At 30.1% G+C, this 25145-nt stretch overlaps 1 protein-coding gene across 1 annotated transcript in view; it reads right to left on the reverse strand.

The window, feature by feature from the left end:
• Nucleotides 1-25145, reverse strand: part of LOC142332134 (calpain-D-like) — a 52355-nt gene that overhangs the window by 21423 nt on the left and 5787 nt on the right. Inside the window, exons 2-5 of the mRNA XM_075378389.1 lie at nucleotides 19853-19989; nucleotides 9425-11583; nucleotides 7098-7284; nucleotides 814-1016 (exon numbers count right to left, since the gene is read on the reverse strand). Of these exons, the coding sequence (XP_075234504.1) occupies nucleotides 814-1016; nucleotides 7098-7284; nucleotides 9425-11583; nucleotides 19853-19989 (2686 nt within the window). The remainder of the gene's footprint in view (nucleotides 1-813; nucleotides 1017-7097; nucleotides 7285-9424; nucleotides 11584-19852; nucleotides 19990-25145) is intronic.

The following is a 25145-nucleotide window of genomic DNA, read 5'->3' on the forward strand; positions in this document are numbered from 1 at the left end:
GCGTGTGATTGTTGAAATCACGAACTTATTTTTAAGGAAACCATGTTCATTACATTTTTAATGAACCATTATTACGTAGCAATTATAAAACGATCATATTGAAGACAATATGCAGTACGCAATAAAATTATACCGAACATTAACTTCTCTAACCTACAGGAAACAGTTTACTAAACATAAACTTTGATTGTTGGGATTTTTACCTTACTTCCTAACTTCAGTTTAACTGTACTAGGACTTAACCGCAGAGAAAAATATAATTTGTGGCGCAAATTATTTTGAAAATTATAAAAAAATAAAAATAAGATCCTATTGCAAAAATTTTCTAGTGCTCTTTGTAATTTATAAATTTCAATTTTTTTGAGGCTTAAATTTGAATTAGTTCAGAAACATTATTATTACATATAATGTAGTACGTAATATTACGTATTATGTAGTAAAACATTTAATGTATTACTACATAATATGTAGTTTAAACTGTAGGAATTTTTACATGTTTCACAAATAATCTAAGTAAATTTTGTGTTCTCATTACATCAGCAATTTAGATAAAATACAATTATTTTATTGAAATTCATCTTTTTAAAATTCATATTATTATTCTTCTGTACTGTTAAATTATATTTAAATTCTATTAAATAAACCACCTAGTACATAATATTGAATTAAGGTAATATGTCTTATCTCAATATTCCGTGCTAGGGGGTTTATTTAATAGAATTCAAATATAAAATGCAACTAATACACCCTCAATCATTTTTTTTAAATTTTCATTGTAAATATTAACATTAAAAAAAAATTGTATTAACAAACCTGTGAATAGACAAGATGTCCACGTTTATCACAAGGTAATAAATCATCAACTAAAACAGTTGTCCATTTACCATCTTTACATAGACGAACTTGATAAGCACCTTGTTGACAAAATTCTTTCATAACCATTACTTTTTTGACAAGATCTTCACGTTCAGCAAGAACAGCAAGGGCACTTAACAGCCAACAATTACCAAGCACTCCTTTAAAAAAATATTACAGGTTTTAAAAATTAAATTTTATAATTTATAAAGTTTTATCTTTATTTTTATTAACATTAAAATGTAAACATATAAATTACACTATATTTAACTGTTTTATACATTTGCTAGGTATACGATCAGGAAATGTACCCCACTATATTTTTCTAACCGACTACAATTTGATATGCATGATTGTTTATTATCCGTAGATCATAATCTGTACCTCTCTGCCAATCTTGGTAGTAAAGTGGTTACATTACTGTGCTCTTCAACCAGAGGTTCCAGGTTTGAGTCCAACCACAAATTACTTTTTACATGCTACAAAATTCAGCAACATATAAAAAAGCTGCTGAATTTTGAACCAGTAACAGTTAATTTAATCATTAACATTAATTTAATCATTGGTTGTCAACCTTTTTTTGCTTCTAAATAAATAATAAAATGAATTGGTCTAAATGCAGGATATTAAAAACAACATATTCCTATATACTTACCATTTTAGCTAATTACAAAATATAAATTTATTCAGCTATTCCACAAGTACAGAAATAAAGAACACTTACTTTACTTTTCTCTATTCATTAAAGCGCTTTCAGACCTAAGCCCATCTTCAGTAATGTTTTTTTAATTTTTTTTCTCTTTTCACATTTACATTTTTGAAAGTTAAATTTAATATCGTAAATATAATTGTGAAAAGAGAAAAAAATAAATAATTTTTAACAAACATTACTGAAGATTGGCTTAGGGCCAAAAGTTCTTTGATGGAAAGAAAAGTCAGGTAAGAATGTTCTTTATTTTTTACTTGTGGAGTGGCTGAATAAGTTTAGATTTTGTAATTTGCTAGAATTTATGTACAGAAAAAATATGGACTACAAAAAATTTAATTTAAATAACTTTACCATTTTACATAACAATCAGCTGTAGTGGTCAAAATTTAATTTAAATAACTTTACCATTTTACATAACAATCAGCTGTAGTGGTCACATCACAAGATGATATTAGTTGCAAGGCTTGACTTGATTCAACAGCTTATTGTAGCCCTAATACGAGCAACAATCAATAATTAACAAGACAAATTGATGTAGTAAATAAAAAAACTATTTATTCAATGACAATGAAACTTACATTAGTTTTCAACATAGTCTCTAGCAACATTTAGACACTTGGCCCACCATTTTGAGCTTTCTGATTCTCACAGTACATAAGTCTCTACTTTGCTGTATGTAGCATCCCTATATCACTTTTTTGATCGCTTTGTTGTCGTCAAACTTCTTGCCATGTAAAAAGTCATTGTGTGAGTTGAACAAATGAAATTCAGATGGGGCAAGGTCTGGGCTGTAAGGAGAATGTGACAACACCTCCCAACCCAACTTCTCAAACGTTTCTCCTTTTCTCTGAGCGATGTGAGGGTGCACGTCACACAAGAGAATCACACCTTTTGAGAGGGTGCCCTGATGTTTTCGCCTTATCATGGATCTCACTTTCTGTTGGAGCATGTTAGAATAGAAATCACTGTTCACAGTACATTGTTCTTCTATATCGATTCTCAAACTTTTTCGCCCATTGCCCACATTGAGAATCAAACATTTTCTAGCGCCCCCAAAATTTTTAAACTTACCATCTGTTAAAAATAATAATTGCAATTGCAATTATTGTTTTTAAATGTGGTATATCGTATTTCTTTGTTGAAACTTACATTTTAAATGAGAGCAATTAAAACGCATATTTAATTATATTTGAAAGAATTTTTATTAAGACTGCTTTCAAAAAAATTACAATTGTATCTATATAGTTATATAAAACAATACTGATAGCATATTCAATATTACTGTACAATATTAAAACAAAGCTTTCAATTGAAAAATTATATTTACATTAATGTGAAGGATGAATCTGATGTGCTTTAACGCGTTTGTTAACATTAGGCTCAAATTCAATTAAAAGCAGCCATAAGTCGCCACGTTCAGTAACATGCAGTTTTCTCAGTTTTCTCAAGAGATTTCTCTTTTTGGTTAACAACGTTGCTACAACACTAAATCCACGTCCAGACAAATACGATGACAGGAACAGTATCGGAAATTGTTGAACAACTGACCATAATCCAGGGTGCACTCATAGGATTGGCTTTTGCAGCCAGAATTCTTGGTAGCCACTCTTGAATTTTATTTTTATTTCTTCGTTTGTTGAGAGTTCTATAAGTTGTTTTTCTAACTGGCATGTTCCTGCTGTGTTGACATTTGAAAAATATCCAACACCACCCAGTCTGGTACGTCCATATTTAAAATGTCCTGGAATCATTCTCTGAAATCACCGTGAAGGTTTTCCAAGTGTTGGCAGTAAACAAACAAGTCATCATTGTTGAATGCTGCTGATAAATAAGGGAAGTTATTAAATTCACATCTGCTAATATTTCTCTTATGTAATTAGCAGTTTGGCTACCAAAGCAGCAACTACATTTTTTGTTTTAATCAAATTCAAGTTGTCGCCTTGGAGCTGGAAATTAACATCATTAAACAATTTATACAGGTCTGTCAAATACGTATATCATCTTTTGATGTAATGAGGTTGTCGCACAACTCTGCACCTTCAAGGAACTCTATCACAGAGTCAAACAGATTGAAAAGTCAAGTCAGACAAGTACCTTTTGATAGCCAGCACACTTCTGTGTGCAAAACAGAAGCAGTAAGTGATTGAAATCTCATCATTGACAATGCAAAGCTAACTAAATAATCTGTCATTTAGTAAGTTGCTTCTGATATTATTAAATGCTCCAACATATTGCAGTGATGTATACCAGCGTTCTCTCAGGTTTCTTGCAACTAAATGTTGGTGATGAATGACGCAATGTACGACAAGCACATCTGGAACTTTATTTTTTTAATTAAACTATGAAACCTTTGTGACACCCTGTCACAGCCAGAGCACCATCCATAGCAATTGAAATAATATTCTTTAAAAAGGAATTCTTTCTTTGCATTCCAAAACGTTACCAGTGTATTATATATGGTTTCTCCCTTTGCATCTGTCTCTAAATTTCTAGCAAATAATAGTTCTCGACATATTTTCTCATCTTTGATAAACCCCACATATATCAACAACAATGCTTCATTAATTGGCTGAGTGGACTCATCCAACTGATTTGAAAATTGGCAAGTCTTCAAATGATTGCATAATGATTCTTCAATGTTTTCAGCCATCTCATCAATTAGTCTTTGTACAGAACTATTGCTCAAACGAATTTTTCGCATTATGAAGCACAGTGGTTATTACTTCTTTTACTGCCGGTAAAATTAAATCTTCCCCAATAGTGTGTGGTTTGCCCGTTTTAGCAATTAACAATGAGATACTGTACAAAGCTTGAAGTCTGTTACTGTCTTGCTTGGAAGCCACTGAAAAATATTTTGATATAGTTGGCTGAGCTATGTACTTATTTTCCACATCTTGATAATAGGACACATCTTTGTCTTTCATATCCGAGTTCATTTTATTAAAATAAAATTGTAGCCTGGAAGGCTTTATCGTTTCATATGAAAAAGATTTTTGACAAATAAGGCACACTGGCGATGATGGATTTTCAATAAACCGATATTTAATATATTCCGCACTGTACTGCCGTTTCTTCTCTTTTGCTTCCAAGAGGTTTTGACTTCACAAATACGTGAGTAAAATATTGACATTAAATGACAGAATTCGTACTGAGTAAGTTAGAACAAGCACTGATAATCCTTTCAATTCATGAAGGATTGGACAAATCATGTTGTTTAATTCATACAGACCTGAAGTCATATAAAAATTGACATAAGCATTGATGACTTTATCATAATAAATGTTTCAGAAATGCTACGACATAAACTAAACAGCATTTTTAAGCGGGATGACATAAACTGTAATTTGGTATAAAAACATATAATAATCAATAATTGGTTTGTTTATAATTCATATAAAAAATTAAAATTATGTTGTTTTTTTTTCTACTTCAATTTTATTTTGTGTTGTATATGTATTTCCTGTCACATTTTCTTCATATCTTCATTGATAATAATAATGCTTTTGTATATAATAAATACTCATTTGTTTTGACATATTTATTATAAGTAGTCGTCAAAAGACACATTTGGTGACTGCTACACAGAACAAAGGTTTGAACTTGTGTTAGTAAAGTGGCTGTATAACAAAGCGTATAAATCATTTTAATTTTTTTATTTCATACTACTGCTATATTATACACTGATACAAAAAATTAAAGGGACAACTATATATTATGATAAAAAATGACTGTACTCAAACTGTTTTAACTTTGCAACCAAGGAGCTTAGAGATGAATAAAAAAAAAATAATTAAAGCTTGAATAATCTACTTTTTGACAGCACACATCAGATTTCAAAATCATCAAGTTAAAAAAAAAAAAATCAGTAAAAACAAATTTTAAAAATTTTTAAGTTTTTCTTTGTGTTTGATCAAGCGTATGTTGAAAATGAGATTGTTTCAGTCAACTGCATTAAAATTGTTTGAAAACTTAACACTTTAGCTTTAATTTCTTTTTTTGTAGAGAAAAGGTCACTTTTGTCTTTAATGCTGCATATCTCCTGATCTAAGCAAGGTATTGATACAAACAAATAAGGAAATTTAAGGGTTTTCTTCTAGCTTTAATGACAAATTGTGAGGTCTTTAATGTAGCGTTGCAGTTTTTGGATTTTGTGCAGACATATTGAAATCTTTAATGATTGACACGTTAACATAATCTTGAGTTACGCTGAGACTGGGTGATACATGTTGCAATCTCAATCTTTACCGATTTCAATACCTCGGCACAAAATGAACATAAGCCAAAAACTGCAACGTTTAAAGACCTCACAATTTGTCAGATCAGCTAGATCAAAACCCTTTAATTTCCATATTTATTTGTATCAATACGTTGCTTAGATCAGGAGATAACCAGCATTAAAAAAAAGGTGGCCTTTTCTCTTTAAGTGGAATGTTTTGGTTCAGAAAAATCGTAGACATACAAAAGAGAAATTAAAGCTAAAGTCTTAAGCTTTCAAATGATTTTAATGCAATTTACTGAAAAAATTTCTTTTTCCTAATACGCTTAATAAAACACAAAGAAAAATATTCAAATTTAAAAAGTTTTTCTTCTCACTGATTTTTTTTTAATTTGATAATTTTTGAAATCTGAAGTGCACTGTCAAAAGTGGAGTATTCAGACTTTAATTTCTTTTTTTATTTGTCTCTCTAACCACCTTGGTTGCAAAGTTAAAGTAGTTTGAATACAACCATTTTTTTTTAATCATAAAATATTGGAGTCCTTTTAATTTTTTGTACTAGTATAGCAGGTATTTAATTTTAATTTGAAGTATCAGGAAAACATAACTTTGCTTTTTTTTTTAATCAGCCATTGCCTTCCTAGATCAGTTGTACCCCCCAATTTTCTGTGAGCCATGTTTCAAGAGGAGCTGGCATTCTGAAATCAACAAAAGAGGTTATGTTTAGATTAATTATGATCGAACAACTGATTAAATGTGTTCCCAAGGTTGCCAACTTGACGCTCAAATAGTTTCATTATCATTGAATGAACCGTTTTTTCTCTACATCAATTTGTCTCATTAATTATTGAACATCCCTCGAACATGATTTAGTCTTTTCTTTAAAAAAAAAACAACTAACAGATTTTACTTGTAACAATGGTAATGCATTACTTGATATTACAACATTTCATAGCTAATTACATAACTGTTATATATTATTAAACTTGCTATTTTGGTAGGTTTACAGGTAGTTTATTTTTATAACGATTAACATTTATTTAAGTATAATTAAAATAAATATATAAAATTTATAAGTAAAAAAATCTATACAAATACATTCATAAAGATAAAGGGCAGAATTAATTAAAATAAATAATTTGTTAATCATGAGAAAAATATTATTTCATACATACACGAGTTTAAAAGTTATTTATATATTTTTAATTAATCATGATTATAATTTGTGAGCTGAATGCTTGATTTATCAGTATACACATTAATTTTATCTTTATTATTAAAATTAAAAAAAAAGAAAATCATAATATATTCAATAACCTTGTGAAATATCTGAAGGCAATGGAGTGCGAAAAATAGCCCACTTCAATTTTGAATCACAACCTTCTGTATGAATTTGATGCGGCCTTAACCACTGTACTACGTGACTATCTTTTGTTTCATTTGGATTATAATATAATGATTTAGCAGCTGGTGGAAATGAATCGTCTACAAACGGTTCATTACTCTATAAAATCAAAACCAAAAAATTAATAATAAAATTAACAAAATTACTTCTGTTGAATAACTACAAATTAAGAATTTTAAGTACAATATAGAGTCAAATGCAATGTTAATTTTGTAAAAGAAGTACTCTAATACAAATATAAGACACACATACAGTAAAGACTTCTGAATACCTGTGCGACATGAAAACAGAGCAGAGTATCCAAAGAGAAAAATAACATAATTAAAAACTTGCATACAGTTGAAGTTTGTGGACGACAAAGCAAATATTAAAAAAAAATGCTTCTCAGGGTAGAATAGTTACTTCATGAAAATTAGTTAACAAACCAAGAATAATTTTTCTTTGGAAAATATCTTCACAAATAGAAAAAATATACAGATCAGGTTTGAAAAGAAATGAATTCTAAATGTATTACTTACAAGTTTTTTTAATTTTTTCATTATATTTTATGAATATATTTTACCAGTGCTTTTCATAAAGTTCTAGGCCTGACACGAACGGCACAAGTATAACCAAATGACTATGACACTTGACAAATATGATCCTTTCAATTGCTAGTTGCAAAGTTTCAGATGTGTAGTCGCTTGTTTGTGTTCAAAAGCAAACAAGTTTTGATATGTTCTGAAAAATGAATAAAACTGACATTCAAGCAATTTTAAAGAACTTAGTTTTAAATGTTTTAATCCTGATAGACATATAAAAAGAGTTAGATTTTACTCAATAAAGGTGAAGAATTCTTCGTCTTCATTTTTGTTGGGGAGAATCTTTTCTGGGCGACTTTCATTTTCAGAAACAGCAGATGTCCACATATGTGAAGTCAGGAAAAAATATAAGAGAACAACAGTTGTGTTACATTTAGCCAAAACTTCTTGAACAACAAACGCCATAAATATAGGGGTACTGTCATAGTGCAGCATCCATGTTTTGTTTGCCCACACTTTAGGTCCCTTTTCTCATTCCACAAAAACCACATTACTTTTTAAAAAAATTCTGTACTGATGTTATGACCACAAGAGAAAGCATAGCAATTATTTTTTCACCGTGATTATAATCATATAAAGTTGACAGCCATGCTATTTTCTATCGTTTTCAATCTATGTTCAGTCTGATTTGAAATTTTGATACGAATCACTACATACAGCTCACCCATTAGCTTTTTGCAACATTTTCAAAGTCTCTGTAAATGTCTTGCCTAATATAAATTAAAACTTCACCTAAACAAGTTGCTCTTCAAGAATCATTTTCTTCTGGCAACAAAAAGTTATTGTAAGCATTAGACAAAGCCTCACTTACATGCTTGCAAACAGGGAATGAAAAAATTTGAGTGACGTGATGACAGAATATTATTTCTAAACAATCCCATTATATGGCACCAATGAAATAATCAGGACTGATGCATTGGCATGCTATTTTAAAAGTTTCATTTCTTTTTGGATAAATCTTGTACTTAAAAATGATAGTAGTGATTTTAATTTACTATTCATGAGTTAGCATCAGGTGACAAAAAAAAGATTTAAATATAATAACATGAAGATTTTAAATTAAAAAGTAGAATTATAAAAATCAAATTTCACTTTTTATTATCTATTATGTGAAGATAGCAATCATTCTCTATATGAATTTGATATTGTTCTTACTATTTGTGCAAATTATAATTATAAAGTCATGGATATTTATCAACATATATTATAAATAGTATTTAAATTTTTCTTCCATTATATTTTTTTCATCATATAACAACACTAACTCCTAGGAAGAAGAACAAGTCTGGTAGCTCTTGGTTGGTTAATAATAAGTTGTGTCAGAAGTAACTTAGCTGCTTTACAGGTGGGCAAGTCTTTACTTATAACATTACACAGCAACTCTTAGTCTTACCTTCTCATAGAACAATCATATCAGTAGAAATTGCATTCCAGTCAAGAGCTGAAATAAAAGTATCTCAATTATAACACAGCAACATATACACATGTTAAAACAGTATTATGCTACAATGATATCAATTCAAGAGAATGCTGATAAAAACAGGTAACAAATACATTACAACATATTCATTATGAGAAAAGAAATCAATGCACCTAATAATAATACAAAGAGAAAAAAATGATGTAAAAAAATTAAAGTTACAAAATATAATAAATACCTTTGTACAAAAATGAACAATTTGTTTCCATTTTTCTAAAGCTTCACGTTCTTCAATTTGTCTGAGATCTTCCATAAGTTCACTCTCCTGTCTAGCAGGTTTTGAGATATTGGAATGTGAATCAGAAGGTGCTGGTGATGGAGATGGTGTACCAGGATAACTAGAATTTAAGGATGGTACAGACCTAGAACTTTGACACATTTCACATGTCGGAGAAGCTGTTTGATTTTCAAACGTGCAATGCGCACAGTGCCAACTTTGTGGGCTACGAGAACCGACATGAGCTGGTATCACAGATAAATCATTACTGCCAACGGTTGGACCGTTTGTAAAATTTGCAACGACACCTGATCGACTTGGCCGTACTTGATTATGATTACTTCGTGGTGTACTGGGACCGTTATTACTATTTCTTTTTATCTGACGTTGTTTAGGTATAGCACCTAATGCCGGATTTGATATGACTGAGCGTGATTTATTATGTCGAGGAGATGGACTTCTAGGTACTGCACTTTTTGATGAAGGAACCTCTAACAAACGTTGTTGCTTAGCAGCCTTACAAGCTTGACAAACGGTTGTTTGTAACCGATTTTTAAGTGTACATTGAGGACAAGTCCAGAATTCACCTTTTTTTAATGTCATATCACGAACTAACGTAATACTTCGTAATTTTGAACCGCCACAAACAACACAAGCCAAATCAGTATTGATGTTAACTAATGTACATTTTTTACAGGTCCAGTCTAATTCCTGAACTTCACCGGGCAAAAACTGAAAGTCATCTTCCAAATCCTGCTGAAGATGATCATTTGAATCTTTTTGATGAACTTGTTCTAAAGACGATGAACTATTTGAACCCGAATTAGGTTCTGGTGATTTCGGTGGAATATAACGAACGCTATCTTTAGTTACAGTAATTAAACTAGGTTCTGTTAATGACGGTGGAGTCCTAACAGAAAGACAAATAACGCAGATATCTGAACAGAGTGGATTATAGGCATAAGAACATTTTATACATGTCCACTTTCTTTCAAAAGAACCATTTTTTATATCGTTATTTGAATTTATTACAGTCTTTTTGTCATTAATATCAATTACTGGAGGAGTTGAAGTAGAAACCGATGATGATATTTGTTTAACAGGTGTTAATGGTTGTGGACTTCTTGAATGTTGAACAATCGGTTCCGATATACCAATATATGAGTATTTTGTTGTGCTAGGTTGTCTATTAACCGGTGTTGTTGTTAACTGTAAATTAAGATTATTTACAAGTCTTGGTGGCAGTGGAGTTTGTGTTGTTTGTTGCTGCAATGATGGTAAATTGTTTTGAGCATCAGTTTCGACAACTAAACTTCTACGGTTATTACTTTTATTATCTAATTTACTCATCATATCATTCGGTAACACTTCTGAATATGAGCGTCTACAAAATGGTTTTAGCCATGGACTAGTGGGTGTCGTTTCTAACTCACGATTTTCTGTTATAACGATACCATTTGGTGATGAAACATTTGAACTGGCACGAGATGAAGGATATTGTAAAGTCTGATTTTTTTCCCAATCAGGAACAGTTATAACAACACCTGATCGTGGTAAAGTACTACTACAACTACTTGGTAAATTAACTTTTCTTGGCATTTCACAAACATCACAACGTTCAACATCACTAGAATTAACTAAAGTACAACGTTGACACGTCCATGATTTTAAACCGTTTAAATTCCAGTTGACATCAGTTGATTTTGTGTCTATAACTAAACTATTTGGTCTATTTTTAACTTCATACCAACGTCTATGCACAACACCACCGTTTGATAACGATCTACTAACTTTTGATTTAACTTTCTCATACACAGATGGGCTACTACGTTTTGGGGACCGGTTTTGCTGCGACTGAGCTTCATCACAATTTCTACAATCGGTTGAGTCAAGAAGCTGACCGGTGTTGTTACTGTTATTTTCTGGTGATTTTGGTGCCGAAGATGAAATCCATGATGACGGTTGCTGATCGGCCATCTTAGATGATGATTCACCACAAGCTGCACAGTGCACGGTCACACTTGAATTGAATAGTTGACAGTTTACACAAATCCACTCAGCCATCAAATTTGGCATGCTGCTGGACCGCACCAATTGTAATCTCTTATCTTCATTTTCACCTGCAAACAAAACACGAATATAATCATAATTAAACACATAATAAGCAAAATTATACTTCCACCAATCTAAGTTTACATAATTTTTAAAAATGGCTTAAAATTAAATTTTTCATAGAAACTTAACACTATAAAATTCAGTAATCTAATAATAACACCAATTCACCAACCAGATTCATTTATTTTGAAGATAATGAAACTAACTTGATCAAGTAAAAACAGAAGGATAAATGCAAGAATGTGAGCTTAATTAAAAAAAAAAAAAAAAAAAAACTTTTAGATCAACTTTTACTAAATTACATAAATATATATATTTTTTTTTTTTTATAAATGATCTTCAATAAAATAACTTTCTCAATCAAATTTCTGACTTCAATGATTATTTTTTTGTATTTCATACAGGAAGTTCTTCTGGAGTTCCCATTGTAAGTTTTTCCATAACACTTACAAAGGCAGACTTAAATGAAACATTCTCTGTACATAAATGAATTGAAAATAATTTTTTTATCATCATTATCAGATGATCAGTCTAATGATCACTGATTAATGTGATGATAATGATGATTAATCCAATGACTATCATGGCACAATGGTACACAGCCTGCAATTCTCATATTTAAGAGTATTTTTGCATGAAAATTCCAGAAAATTAGCTGAAATAAAAGACTAAAGCATAATTCATATGCCAGAGAGCTTTAGCTCATGCTATGGCAATTTCTTCTTATGATTTTCAGCCTTATCAAATTACTGGTTTCTTGCATTTGCATTTCTTGTGAGCAGCTTCTTTGTCATAATCCATGATTTTTGTAAACAGTCCAAATTATAAACATTAAAAAAATAAAACAAAATTTAAAAAATAATAAAATTGATTTTAAAAACCTACTAAAATCTAAAAAAATTATAACTTTTTAATTCTCTTTTAAATGTTGGTCTTTGAAGCCATTGCTAAATTAAGGGCTGGCTAGTAGATTGGTTATAGTTAGTTTTTATTTTGCTGCTAATTACAAAGGCAAAAATTTAAAGAAGGCTTGAAAATTAATTACAAGGTGTGTTTTTCAAAGTAATCCTGTTTTGGATTTGCCATCTTATACACAATATAAACAAGAGCTGGCCTAGTTCAGTTATTTCAATCAATAGTCAGCTGTTAGAAACATTAGTTTAGTTATTTTGTTGTTAGTTGTTTAATTCATCCATTTATGAGTTGAATTTATCATGATGCATTACATGTGAAAAACATATTTTTGATTACTAAAATCTTAAATGTAATCTCTTTTTCCCTTATTTTTTTCCAGTACCTATTTTTCTAAAGAATTTATAAGTAAATCTAGATTTACTTCTACTCATTAATTTCAATAATTACTGGACTGTTACATAATTTTCAAACTTCAAAACTACTTCTAGAGTTAAAGGGTTGAAAACGAACACAGAACCCGCCCCCAGACATAATTTGAAAAAAATCTAGGCAACCTGACAGAAGTCATAGAGGTGTAAAATCCAATCATTTTAAAATACAACATTCCGTACCAGGCTTACTAAAGTAAGGAATGGAGTAATTTCAAAGTGCCTTCTTCACCAAGCCAAATGTTGCATATTTGAGGGCTCAGTCTACCAAACAACAATTGATACGTGGTCCTACAAGTGATTTTTGTTCATTACAATGACTTGCTCTAAGAGAAGGGAACTCTATGACTCATATGTCACAATCGTAAGAAAGGTCACAATCGCATAAGAAAAATAACCACAAAGATGTATAATTGTGTCTACAGAGGTTACCACAGTATCATAAGAATAAGAAATATTTAAATAATTATTTTTTTTTTTTATATTTAAGAATACATAATGGCATATATTTATGTCATCATTACAAAAAGTCAAACAAATAGTAACCTTGAAACTTGAATTATAAAAATAAATTCATACCACTAACATATATGTTTTGGTAATACAAAATAGATTTAAAAGTAGAGTTATTAAATAAATAAAATAGTTAATAACTTTTTTCTAAATGACTTCTACGCAAGAATTTTTCAACAAATATTTACATTTTTCATAGAAATAATTTGAAAATATTTATTTTTTTGTCATCATTGCTAAGTATTTAATTGTTAAAGCACCATAATATGTATCCTGATAACTTAAAGCCATTCTGATATCTTAAATACTTTCACATGAAAATTCAAATTAATTAGTTTGAAAAACTTCAGCAAAAAACAAGACTTATTTCTGCATTTCACAAAGCAAGAATTGCTCATCCTTAGTAACTATCCCCTTATGCTATTTCTCTGTATTCCTCTTCTTATTTTTAAAAATTAGGGGATTAGGAACTTGTTTATTTTTTAACAGAATATTTTATTATTTTTCTTTTACTATTTGAGGAATTACTTTCAATTTTTTTTTAAGTGAATTTAAATTTCTTAAATACCTTAATGTAGGGTGTTAATATGAACCAGTATTTTAAAAAAACTCATTTTTTTGTCAACAATATTTAATATTTTTATTCTAATATTAAGTACACTGTAGGAGATTAAATATGGAAAATGTCAGCCAAATGACCCCCCTACCCGAGGCTCTATTGGAAGATGTCCCCAATCTTAGTAGTATTTTCAAATACAAAGTCACATGTCGGCAAGTCATTTTTTCAGTACAGAAAATTTCATTCTTAAACTCTAGGAGTATCTTTGGGTTATTGGCGTACACGTTAATCTTCAAATAAACCCATAAAAATTAATTGAAAGGTTTAGATCGTGAGACCTTGTCCAGTTCTGATTTCCAAAATAAGAAATTACACAATCTGGAAATTTGGTCTGCAATAATTGGATGGTTTCATGTACTACACGGCAGGTCACATGATCTGATAGAACCATATATCTTCTACAACCAAATCTTCAAAAAAAAAAAATCCTGACAAAAAAATTCCCGACTATCACACAATAAAGAAATGCATTCCTGTAATAGTAACATCAACATCAATCTCAAAGAAATAGGTCCAATCTCTTCCAGCCCAAACTACACACCATACAGTCACTTTTTGTGGATGCATGGAATGCATGTGAACTACCCTTGGATTTTCACTACCCCAAATATAAAAATTCTTTTTATTCATGAAGCTCTTTATTCATTAATCTTTACATAAAACTATAGGTTAATGATGTTAAAGAACAATTTAGATCCGGAGTAAAAGTACAAGGTGAAAAGATAAAGATGTTATGATTTGCTGATGATATAGTAATTCTAGCTGAGAGTAAAAACGATTTAGAAGAAACAATGAACAGCATGGATGAAGTCCTACGCAAGAACTACCGCATGAAAATAAACAAGAACAAAACGAAAGTAATGAAATATAACAGAAATAACGAAGATGGATCACTGAATGTAAAAATAGGAAGAGAAAAGATTACGGAGGTAGAAGAATTTTGTTATTTGGGAAGTAGTATTACTAAAGATGGACAATGCAGGAGCAATATAAAATGCCGAATAGCACAGGCAAAATGAGCCTTCAGTCAGAAGTATATTTGTTTACATCAAAAATTAATTTAAATGTCAGGAAAAGATTTTTGAAAGTATATGTTATGGAAGTGAAACTTGGACAATCAGAGTACCTAAGAAGAAAAGATTACAAGCTTTTGAAATGTGGTGCTATAGGAGAATGTTAAAAATCAGATGGGTGGATAAAGTGACAAATGAAGAGGTGTTGTGACAAATAAAAATATAGTTAAAAGAAAAGACAGACATATGATGCCACATATTAAGGCATCATAGAATAGTCGCTTTAATATTGGAGGGACAGGTAGAAAAAAAAAATTGTGCAGGCAGGCAATGTTTGGAATATGTAAAACAAATTTCTATGGATGTACGGTGTAGGGGGTATACTGAAATCAAACGACTAGCACTAGATAGGGAATGTTGGAGAGCAGCATCAAACCAGTCAAATAACTGAAGACAAAAAAAATTCATGAAGCTAGTTAGAAATGAGCCTTGTTACTAAACATTATTTTTCATTGAAATTCATTTGTCTACTTCCGATTGACAAGTTGTGATAGTTGATGGTCTCTAGGAAGCAGATCTTGCATCAACTGAATTTTGTATGGATGAAAGCAAAGAGCTTTTGTCTAAATTCATTATACTACAGTCCATGAAATGTAAAATTTTTATGCTTGATGGAATATAGATGTTTTAGGATCCATTGTTACATTCTCACTCACTGTAATGATGTTTTGTGCAGACCGACTGGAACATTGATGCACACACTGTGCATCATCAGTGACTGAATACATGGCCTCAAATTTTTTAATCATCTCTTCAACAGTTGACCAAGATGAACATTGTGTCTATTGAAATGAAAACATAATTTTTCTCATTGTTTCTGGCCAAAATCTCTCCATTTTTGTAATGAGTTTTACAATAAATAAATGTTGCTCTAACGTGTAACATGGCATTTCTAATAACCTCCAAATGCGACAGATATTAAATATGGTGGCTTAGAATTTTGTAGTTCAAAAATGACTGTCATTTAAAATACCAGTTCTTATTAAAACATCTTTTATACATAAATAAAATGGCAAAATTTAATTTTTTCTTCATGAAGGACTTTAATTGACTTATTAATAGATAAGTATAAATTTTTGAGTTTGGTTCAATTTTTTTCTTAATGAATGATATACTTATTTATGAATATGACATTTTAAGGATCTATAAATTTAACTTAAGATACAGAAGTATATGCTACAAATGTTCTGCAGAAAGCTTTTGTTGTCCATTATCTTGGTTTGCTAACTTTAATTTAATTTTAATTTTTTAAATAGCAAAATGGGCTTAAGACACATTATTTTTATACAAAATTTCTCAATAAAAACAACAGTGAAACCATTTGATTTATTTATTTATTATTATTATTATTTTTGAGATATCACCAACCAAAACTGCAACAAAAGGATGAAAATAAAAATGACAGATAGCAAATAATATTCATTGAAATTATAAATTTTATTCCAAGGTTAATAAAAAAACTGAGATGTATGAAAATTCATACGAGGTACAACAATAAAAATTATAAATATGCAGAGTGAGATATATATATATATATAGAGAGAGAGAGAGAGGGGGAGAGAGGGAGCTGTGTGTATATGTATGTGTGTGTGTGTGTGAATATATATATAGAGGGCATTTGTATGTGTGTGTGAGTGTGTGTGTGTCTGTCTGTGTGCGTGTGTTTGTCCGTCCCCCTTAGCTGAGAACATACTTACATGATAGAACATATTGCCTGTCAAAAAATCAATGATTTTTTTCTAAATGTTTATAAACAATAAGTAAGAGGAAAAAGAAAGAGCATGCTTACATGATTGAACATACTGCCCGTAAAAAAAAATTTTTTTCTTAACTGTTTATAAACAATAAATAAGAACAGTAATAATAATTATAAAATAAATACTACCATAATTCATGCATTCAATATCATAGCAGATCTTAAAATATAATAACTATTTTCAATACAAATAAATCAATACTGAAAATACTATCAATTACCCATTTAGAATCAAATATATGATTATTTTTTTTGGCCTAGTAGTTACAGTAACATGTAAAAAAACACACAATTCTATTTCCGTTTGTTGTATTTTGAAATTGAAATTCATCTCTTGCTACAATTATGTTGCATACATTATGTTTAACATAAAAAAAGGTTAAACTTGATTTAACAAATACAGACTACAGTTTAAATATTGCTTATAAAATGAAACCGTTCATAAGTTATAAGTGTCTCATGATAATAATTCGTATTAATGATCATAAACTAAGGAACCTCTAAGGATTAAATCGGCAGATTGAAACATTAACTCAGAGAATTGGTTGAATTAATCAATAATATAATGAAAATAAGAACTGTATTTATATTTTATCAAAATCAATCCACAAAAATCTTAACATTATAAAAAAAATTGAATGATAGCAGAAGAATAAACTTAACAATTAATGACAAAGCTGAAGCTCCATTTCATACAACTTTCTTGTTACATTCAGTTTAAAATAGATCAAACTTTAATTCTGACTTAATCTTTCTTAAAAGACTGAAGCAAGTGAGATCTTCATATTAAATGTTTATAAAAGTTACAATTTTTTTTTTATATATATAAAATAAACAAAAATGAAAACAAGATAAAAAGTAAACTTATGGTAATCAGTCTGATGAATGATTTGAGTTAATCAGTATTAACATTGCTTATCATTCAAAGACTTGACAGGAATAGAATTGTTTGGAATGACCAGTCCCTCATTACATTAAAGCATAAATCTACAAATAGTTATTTATGTATTTTCAAGTGAAAATGTATGCTCTGGCAATGTAGCTCTAAAATTTATAAGCCGGCTACAGGACAGGGGCCTGCAACTTGTTATTGTGAAAACTAAAGCGGTGGTTATGACTGAAAGAAAGAGATTGGATACGATTATCTTCAGTATTGGCGACGTGCAGGTGTACCCATCTACATGTACCAAAAATTTAGAAGTCTGAGTAGATAAAAGTCATTCATTTTAAATGCATGTAGTGTGTAAAGAAATCTGAAAAGGCAGTTTCAGCATTAACCTAATTAATTTTCTACACAGATGGACCTCGGTTCCCACTGAGGAGGCCGGTTGCATCATTTGCAAACTCAGCAGTTTTGTACACAGCTCCATTTTGGAAAAGCTCCAGCATCCAACAGAGCTAGAGAAAGACATTACAGGCTGCAAAGAATCCTTGCTATCAAGATAAAGTTGGCATATAGAACTGTGTCTGTAGGGGTGGCACTTATAATTGCCAGAATTCCACCATTAGGCTTGATGGTGTTAGGAAGGTGGATAGACACGGTGGTATGAGCAAGTAAGAGATATAATATTAGAGAGCTGGCAGGATAGGTGGTGGAAAGCTGAGATTGGAAATTGGACGAGGAAGCTGATCCTGTGAATAAAGCCATGGCTAAGTAGAAAACATGGTGAGCACAACCTTAAATTAACAGTTCCTTACCGGCCATGGAAATTTTGTGCATACCTCTGCTTGAGAAGGAGAAGATTAGAGGTTACATGAAAGTACAGCAGAACACATGCTGCTATTTTGCTGTTCATGATGGGATCAGCAACGTTTGGAATGTTTCTGGATATTGTTGAGAAGATGCTGGAAGGAAAAGATAGATGGGAATAAATAAATAAAAAAATGGTTACCAAGAGAGAAGAGAATAACATGGGATTAGTGTAAGTAGTTTAAGCAGAGACCTAACGGTAGATGAATAGCTTGCAACTTGTTTGTAGGTGCCTAAGATCAGTGTGAGGGCAGCTGTTGCAGGATGATGATGTCTGCAGGACTCCAAGGGTCTTAAAATATAAATAACCACGTCACCTGGATATATATTTTATGATACACTGGCACCAAAAGATAACCACGGGGACTGTATAATATTTTTAAGATGGGTCTGGTCCTCATGTCTTCTGAGAAGGAGGAGGGGTTTTAGTCAATGAAAACCTGACACTACCACTAATGCAGGTTAGTGGTGCTGTTAGATTTTCCAACCTCCAACACAAAAAAAAGGTAAGAATGTATACTACAAATTCAACTATCTTCATTAAATCTTAAAAAATAAATATTAGTCACCCACGTTTAATAACAGGTTCGGATATTTCTCTGAATATATCACTTGTTAAATTACAATACTAATGACAAAAAAAATTAGAATTAAGATCTAACACAAAGAGACATTCATAGACCAGATAGGAAATTAATATAATTAAAATAAATGGAATAATCTGGAAAACAATTATTTAGGACAAAAAAAAATATTTTCTATACTTACTAAAATGGAAAAAAAATGTTTTTTAGAACTGACCACCATATAAAAAGTGACCATCTGAAAAGTATTTTTAAACACCAAGAAAACATATAAAAATCTATACTACAGTCTCTCAAAAAACTTTGCACTGTTGGAATAACTGACAAAAACAGATTGAAACTCACCACAGTATTGCAAAAAATAATAATTTATGAAGTCTAAAACTTTTGTTTTTATTAAATGTTTCATAAGATATAGAAGTTTTCATAAACTACATTTTTCTTCTTTATCTCACTTATAGTTTTAATGCAATGGCTTACCAACAATTTTAGTTTTGAATTATTAATTGAAAATAAAAAAGAAAATTCTCTATTTAAAAAAAATAAATAATAATAATAATAAACAGCAAATAATTATTTATCTAATATGATTTCATTTGCTTAAACAATTTAAAAGAAAAAGAAAATAATACAGACCTAAATAATTCTCTGTAGAATGAGCCCATGTTGCAAACTTCCCATTATAAGTCAATTCATTAATTTTCTTCCGTACAGAACGATTCACTATTTCAGGACTTAATAAGCCTTCATCTGGACTTAACTCGACATTATCCCTTAAAACACAGAAAGGCTAAATTAAAATCAAAATACATTAAAAACAAAGTTAACACTATATGCAAATATATATATGCAGTCTTCAAAAATTATAAAAAATTGAAAATGTTTACCTTTGCTAAATAAATTTGCTATAACTAAGCAGGAAAACAATGTTATTAACAATACAAAATGAGACATGATACAAATTTAAATATTAATTTTCATTCTATTACTACATATTTTCTTTGTTTAATATCAAAAAAATATATGTATATTAAGTATACAGTGTCCACTGCCTCACCCCCTCCCCCCCAAACACCATTGTGTTCATTATCTTCATACTTGAGAGAATAATACTGATAAAGTACAAGCGAGAATCAAATTTAAACAGTAATTTTGCTATTCTACTCAGCAAGCAGTTCCGAGCAGGAAGGTGAAGTGAGGGGTTAATGTTCGGTGTGTTAGAGGGGGGGAACCAGCTTGGTTAACTCCTTCGCTTTGTTCTGTCGTCAGTACAGCCATGAGTGAGCATATAATCATAAAGTTTTTAACTAATGAAGGCATTAAACCCATGGAAATTTTACCTTGTTAAAAGGTACAGTTTGGGGATGCTACACTGTCCCAGAACCAAGTGTATACATGGGCCAGACAATTTAAGGGCGAGCGAGAAAGTGTAGAAAACAAAAATCATGATTGATGCCTAAGGTAAAGACTCACAGCTGACAACATCCATGTCATTTGAGAGCTTATCGAAGGTGATCGCCAGTTCAATGTTGAAGAAATAGCATCAGAAGTGGGTGATATGGGAGTGATCAATACATTATCTCTCATCATCTTGGCTTTAAAAAAATTAGTGCTCAACGGGTTCCAAGGTGTTGACCGAAAATCAAAAACAGGTTACGTTGGAGATCTGTGAGACTTCTGAATTGATTTCAGCAAAAAGGGGAAGATTTTTTGAGGCGCATCATCACATGTGATGAGACATGGGTCCATCATTACACTCCGGAGTCAAAAATGGCGAGTAAGGAGTGTCAAAGGAAGGATGAGGGCTGCCCAGTGAAGGCCAAAACCCGTCTGTCGGCCAGAAAAGTTCTTGCAATGGTTTTTTTTTGCTCCAGGGGTTTTACTCACTGATTTTCTTCACAATCAAGGAATAATGAATGTGGCTTACTATTGCAAGCTGCTACAGTCAACAAAAGCAGCCTACCAAAACAAAAGATGGACTGTGCCCATCAGAGATGTCATTTTTATCCATGACAATGCCAGGCTATACATTGCAACTTTGACAAGGGATAAATTGGAAAAAATGCACTGCGAAACCCTCAATTACCCTCCTTACAATCCAGATTTGTCCCCCTGTGACTATTTTTTGTTTGCGGCCTTGAAAGAATTGCTTGGCGGGAAACAATTAAAAAACAATGAAGATATCGAGAAGCACGTGCACAATTGGTTGACTACATGTCCTCAAACTTTTTATGAAAAAGGAAAAAGCTTGCCAATCATTGGCAAGTAAATTCAAGCTTCAAGCTTCCCAATCATTGACAAAAGTGTGTAGATTATGCGGTAGACTATGTAGAGAAATTATGAAGGTATGAATCGTGTATATTATTAATCAATAAATTTATTAAAAAAAAATTGCTGTTTATATTTGATTCACCCTCATATTTTCACGCAGGCAAAAAAATATTTTGCACGGTTTTTAGCATTACTCAACAAACATCACAAGAAGGTTATTGACTGTACTTCATTTCTCATTTTCTATAAACTATATGTTTTTTTAGTCAAGCAACCAGAGGCAGGCGCAGCCAGTTACATCATACACACAGTAAAAGCCATGGCACTACACGCTTCACATCTTTAAAGCTACTTTTCTTGGTAATTATACATTTTAGAAGATTTAATTTCAAACACTGCAAGAGTGTTCGAATTTGATTTAACCAATGGTTTGGCCAAAGTAAAGTTGAATACCAACAGGGAACACAGTCCAGATATAATGGCAAGTCACTACAATGGCCACCATCTTGAAATGGTGAAACATTTCATAACAGCAATAGTAGTATGTTCTTTCCAGATGTAAAAAGTATGATCATGCAAAGTTTGAGCTCAACTGGTTGAGCAGTTTTTCATTAAAGCTTAACAAACTTACAAAGACAACTAAATTTTTATACATCAAACACTGAGGTCTTATTAAATATTTGTCTATTTTATATTACCTTAATCCCATTTTATTTCAATAAAAAAAATATACTGTTTCAGATAATGATCTAACCAGACTACTATCCAGTTAATACATTCAATAACTTGGATTGATGGACTTATCCTGAAAAGTTCAAAGCTGAAACATGAATAGGAGCATATTTATTTGTGCAAGTATAAAACTGTACTTTGTTTAAAGCAACCATTGGTCATACATTAAATTTTATATGAGGAAATTTTATATAAATTATATCGCATAAATTTTATAAAATTATATTATATAAATTTTATATCATATTATCAGTTAGTTTTTTTCATTTATCCATTCCCACTCTGTACATGTACATTTTGTTAATATAATGATTATTTTTTTGCAAAGATTTATTTTTTAATAGCGGTTACCGTCAATAAAATAAATTATATGTAGACATAAAATACTTTGTCTTTTAACAAAAACTGAACAAATTAAATGAATTTTATAAAATTATTTTTTTAAATTTGCTTTCACTGTGGAAATTAAAAAGTTGGATTAAAAACCTGTTTATTTCACATAATTTGCTTACACACACAAAAAAAAAATTACAAATTCATAATTGTTATTCATAAATAAATTATACTAAAAACTGTCCATAGGTATTCAAGAAATATTTTAAAATAAGAGAACTATGTTTAATATTAAGTTTAGTGCTTGGAAATATTTTAAACAACTGAATGCTAAATACTCAGAGGCATGCAATACTCTTAGAAAAAAAGTCACAAGGTCAACCATTTTGTGGAAAAATTCACATCTCAGGTTTAAATATTTTGTGTGGATTAGTTCAAGATAGATATTCTGAAAATAGTCTGTCGTAACAATTTTTCAACATATACATTAAAAATTTTAGCCTGTTTAGATTCCCTTTTACACAGTTGTTCCCTTTAAAAAATGTTCTCATATGATTTTACAAGCCTGTTTTTCAATCTCTGATAGAACTAATTGAAATCTTTATTTGAAAACCATTATCCAGCCATTTTAAATTTTGAAGCTTTATTCATTATAGCAGTTAAAGAGATTTGCGAAATTCAAATTGATTAGTCTGATCAGACATTAGTTAATTAGATTGATTCTCAAAAGCATAATTAGATTAAGATGTCATACCTCTACAAATTTTGGTAAGGGACTCATTTATTGGCCTAGCTTCAAACTGTCTAAAATTAAATATTAACAAAAAATATGAAGGCTAGTTTTACTGCAATTATTTTATTGTATAATCAATTTGCGAATAAAATAAAATAAATAAAAAATTAAAATAAAAATAAATAAATAAAATAATTTGCAAATAAAATATGGATATACAAAATTTCAACTTATGGATATACAACTTTCAAATACAAAATTAAATATATTCCTTGTAAACATAACTATTGTTGTATAGCAACAGCTGTTTACTGTTTACAAACTGCACAGGACACCATCTGTGTTATATCTAAACACAACAATAAAATACTACTTTCTGACTTACTAGTAGTGCTATGCTTAGGTAGAATGTGTATTTTTATAGAAGGATCTATAACAAAATTCATTGTTCCAGATCCATTTATTTACCTTACCCACAATTTTGTATACTTGGACACTTTTTACAAAGAAAAGATTATAGTGTGTAAATATTACAATTTAAATAATCTTTTCTTTCATGTTATAACAACAACAAAAAAAATCAGCTTATTATAGATTGCAAAACAAAGATAACCATTTTTTTCACGAAATGGACAAATTAAGTTATTCTAAAAAATAATATTCAGCAAAATTATTAATCCAACACTTTAAACATATACATCAGCTCTTAAAAGTTTTCCAGGAACAGCATACCATACTAAGAAATTGTATAATGTGTCCAAATATTGGTTTAAGTTAAGATAAACGAGCCTACTATTTTTGCTATATCTATTATCAGTTTTCCTAATTAACTTTAAAAGATTTATTAACAAAATTTTTTATCCCACTTTATAAAACATAACTGTTTATCATATTATTTTTATGGAATCTTAGTTTTCCAAAAATACATATTAAGTACACCGTACAATGAAAGAATCTTCAAATACAAATTAATTAAAACTATTTATAATTAGTTGCAAACATACTGCATTCTTGAAAAATGTACAAGACCGCTTCTTGAACTTCAAAACTGAGTAAAGTCTAAATCTTGATTTACACTTTACTCAGTAAAAAAGAATTTTGCTGATCACTGCATGATATAAAGTACATTTAACAATACACTGGCACATTCAGTGTGCCAGTTTGTTTAAGAAACTAAACAAAACTAAAATCTCATTATTATCAACTGAACAAGACTAAAGAAATTCAGATGAGTCATATGATTTTATAATGTAAAACTGCATATATTGTATGTTAAAATACGTAATAATAACATAATTAAAACAAATTGATAAATTCTATAATTATTATCATAAAAACTGTTGTAGTTTTAAGATAATTATGTCTAAGTTAAAAAACAAATCAATTCAATATTCACACAATATTCTTTATCAACAACCAGTTTATTATCATTAACTCAAGTAATAAACTGCATGCATGTGTGTGTGTGTGTGTGTGTGTGTGTGTGTGTGCTCAACCACAAAAAAAGTATCTTAATGATAACCAACAGGCTTGAATAATTCAATTATATTAATATAAGATATACAAAGAAAGATGTGTAAAACAACTGAGATGAAAATTGAAAACTGGAGAATGTCAAACCATATACAAAGAAAAGGAATTAATTTTAATCTCAACTATTTGGTCATTTCTTCTTGATTTTTAAGTGATCATCATCAGTAGATACTGAGGCATTAGAATATACAATTAAAAAAAAAAAAAAAAAATACTTAACAAAAATAAAAGAAAAAAATATAATGAAGGTAGCACATAAAAAATGCTAAATCTGAGTGAGTATTGAACCTAGAACCTTCTGGATGAAAGAAAGAAACTACGCTCAAC

The sequence above is a fragment of the Lycorma delicatula genome, chromosome 11 (genome assembly GCF_047948215.1).
Source record: "Lycorma delicatula isolate Av1 chromosome 11, ASM4794821v1, whole genome shotgun sequence".
Classification (NCBI taxonomy): Eukaryota; Metazoa; Arthropoda; class Insecta; order Hemiptera; family Fulgoridae; genus Lycorma; species Lycorma delicatula.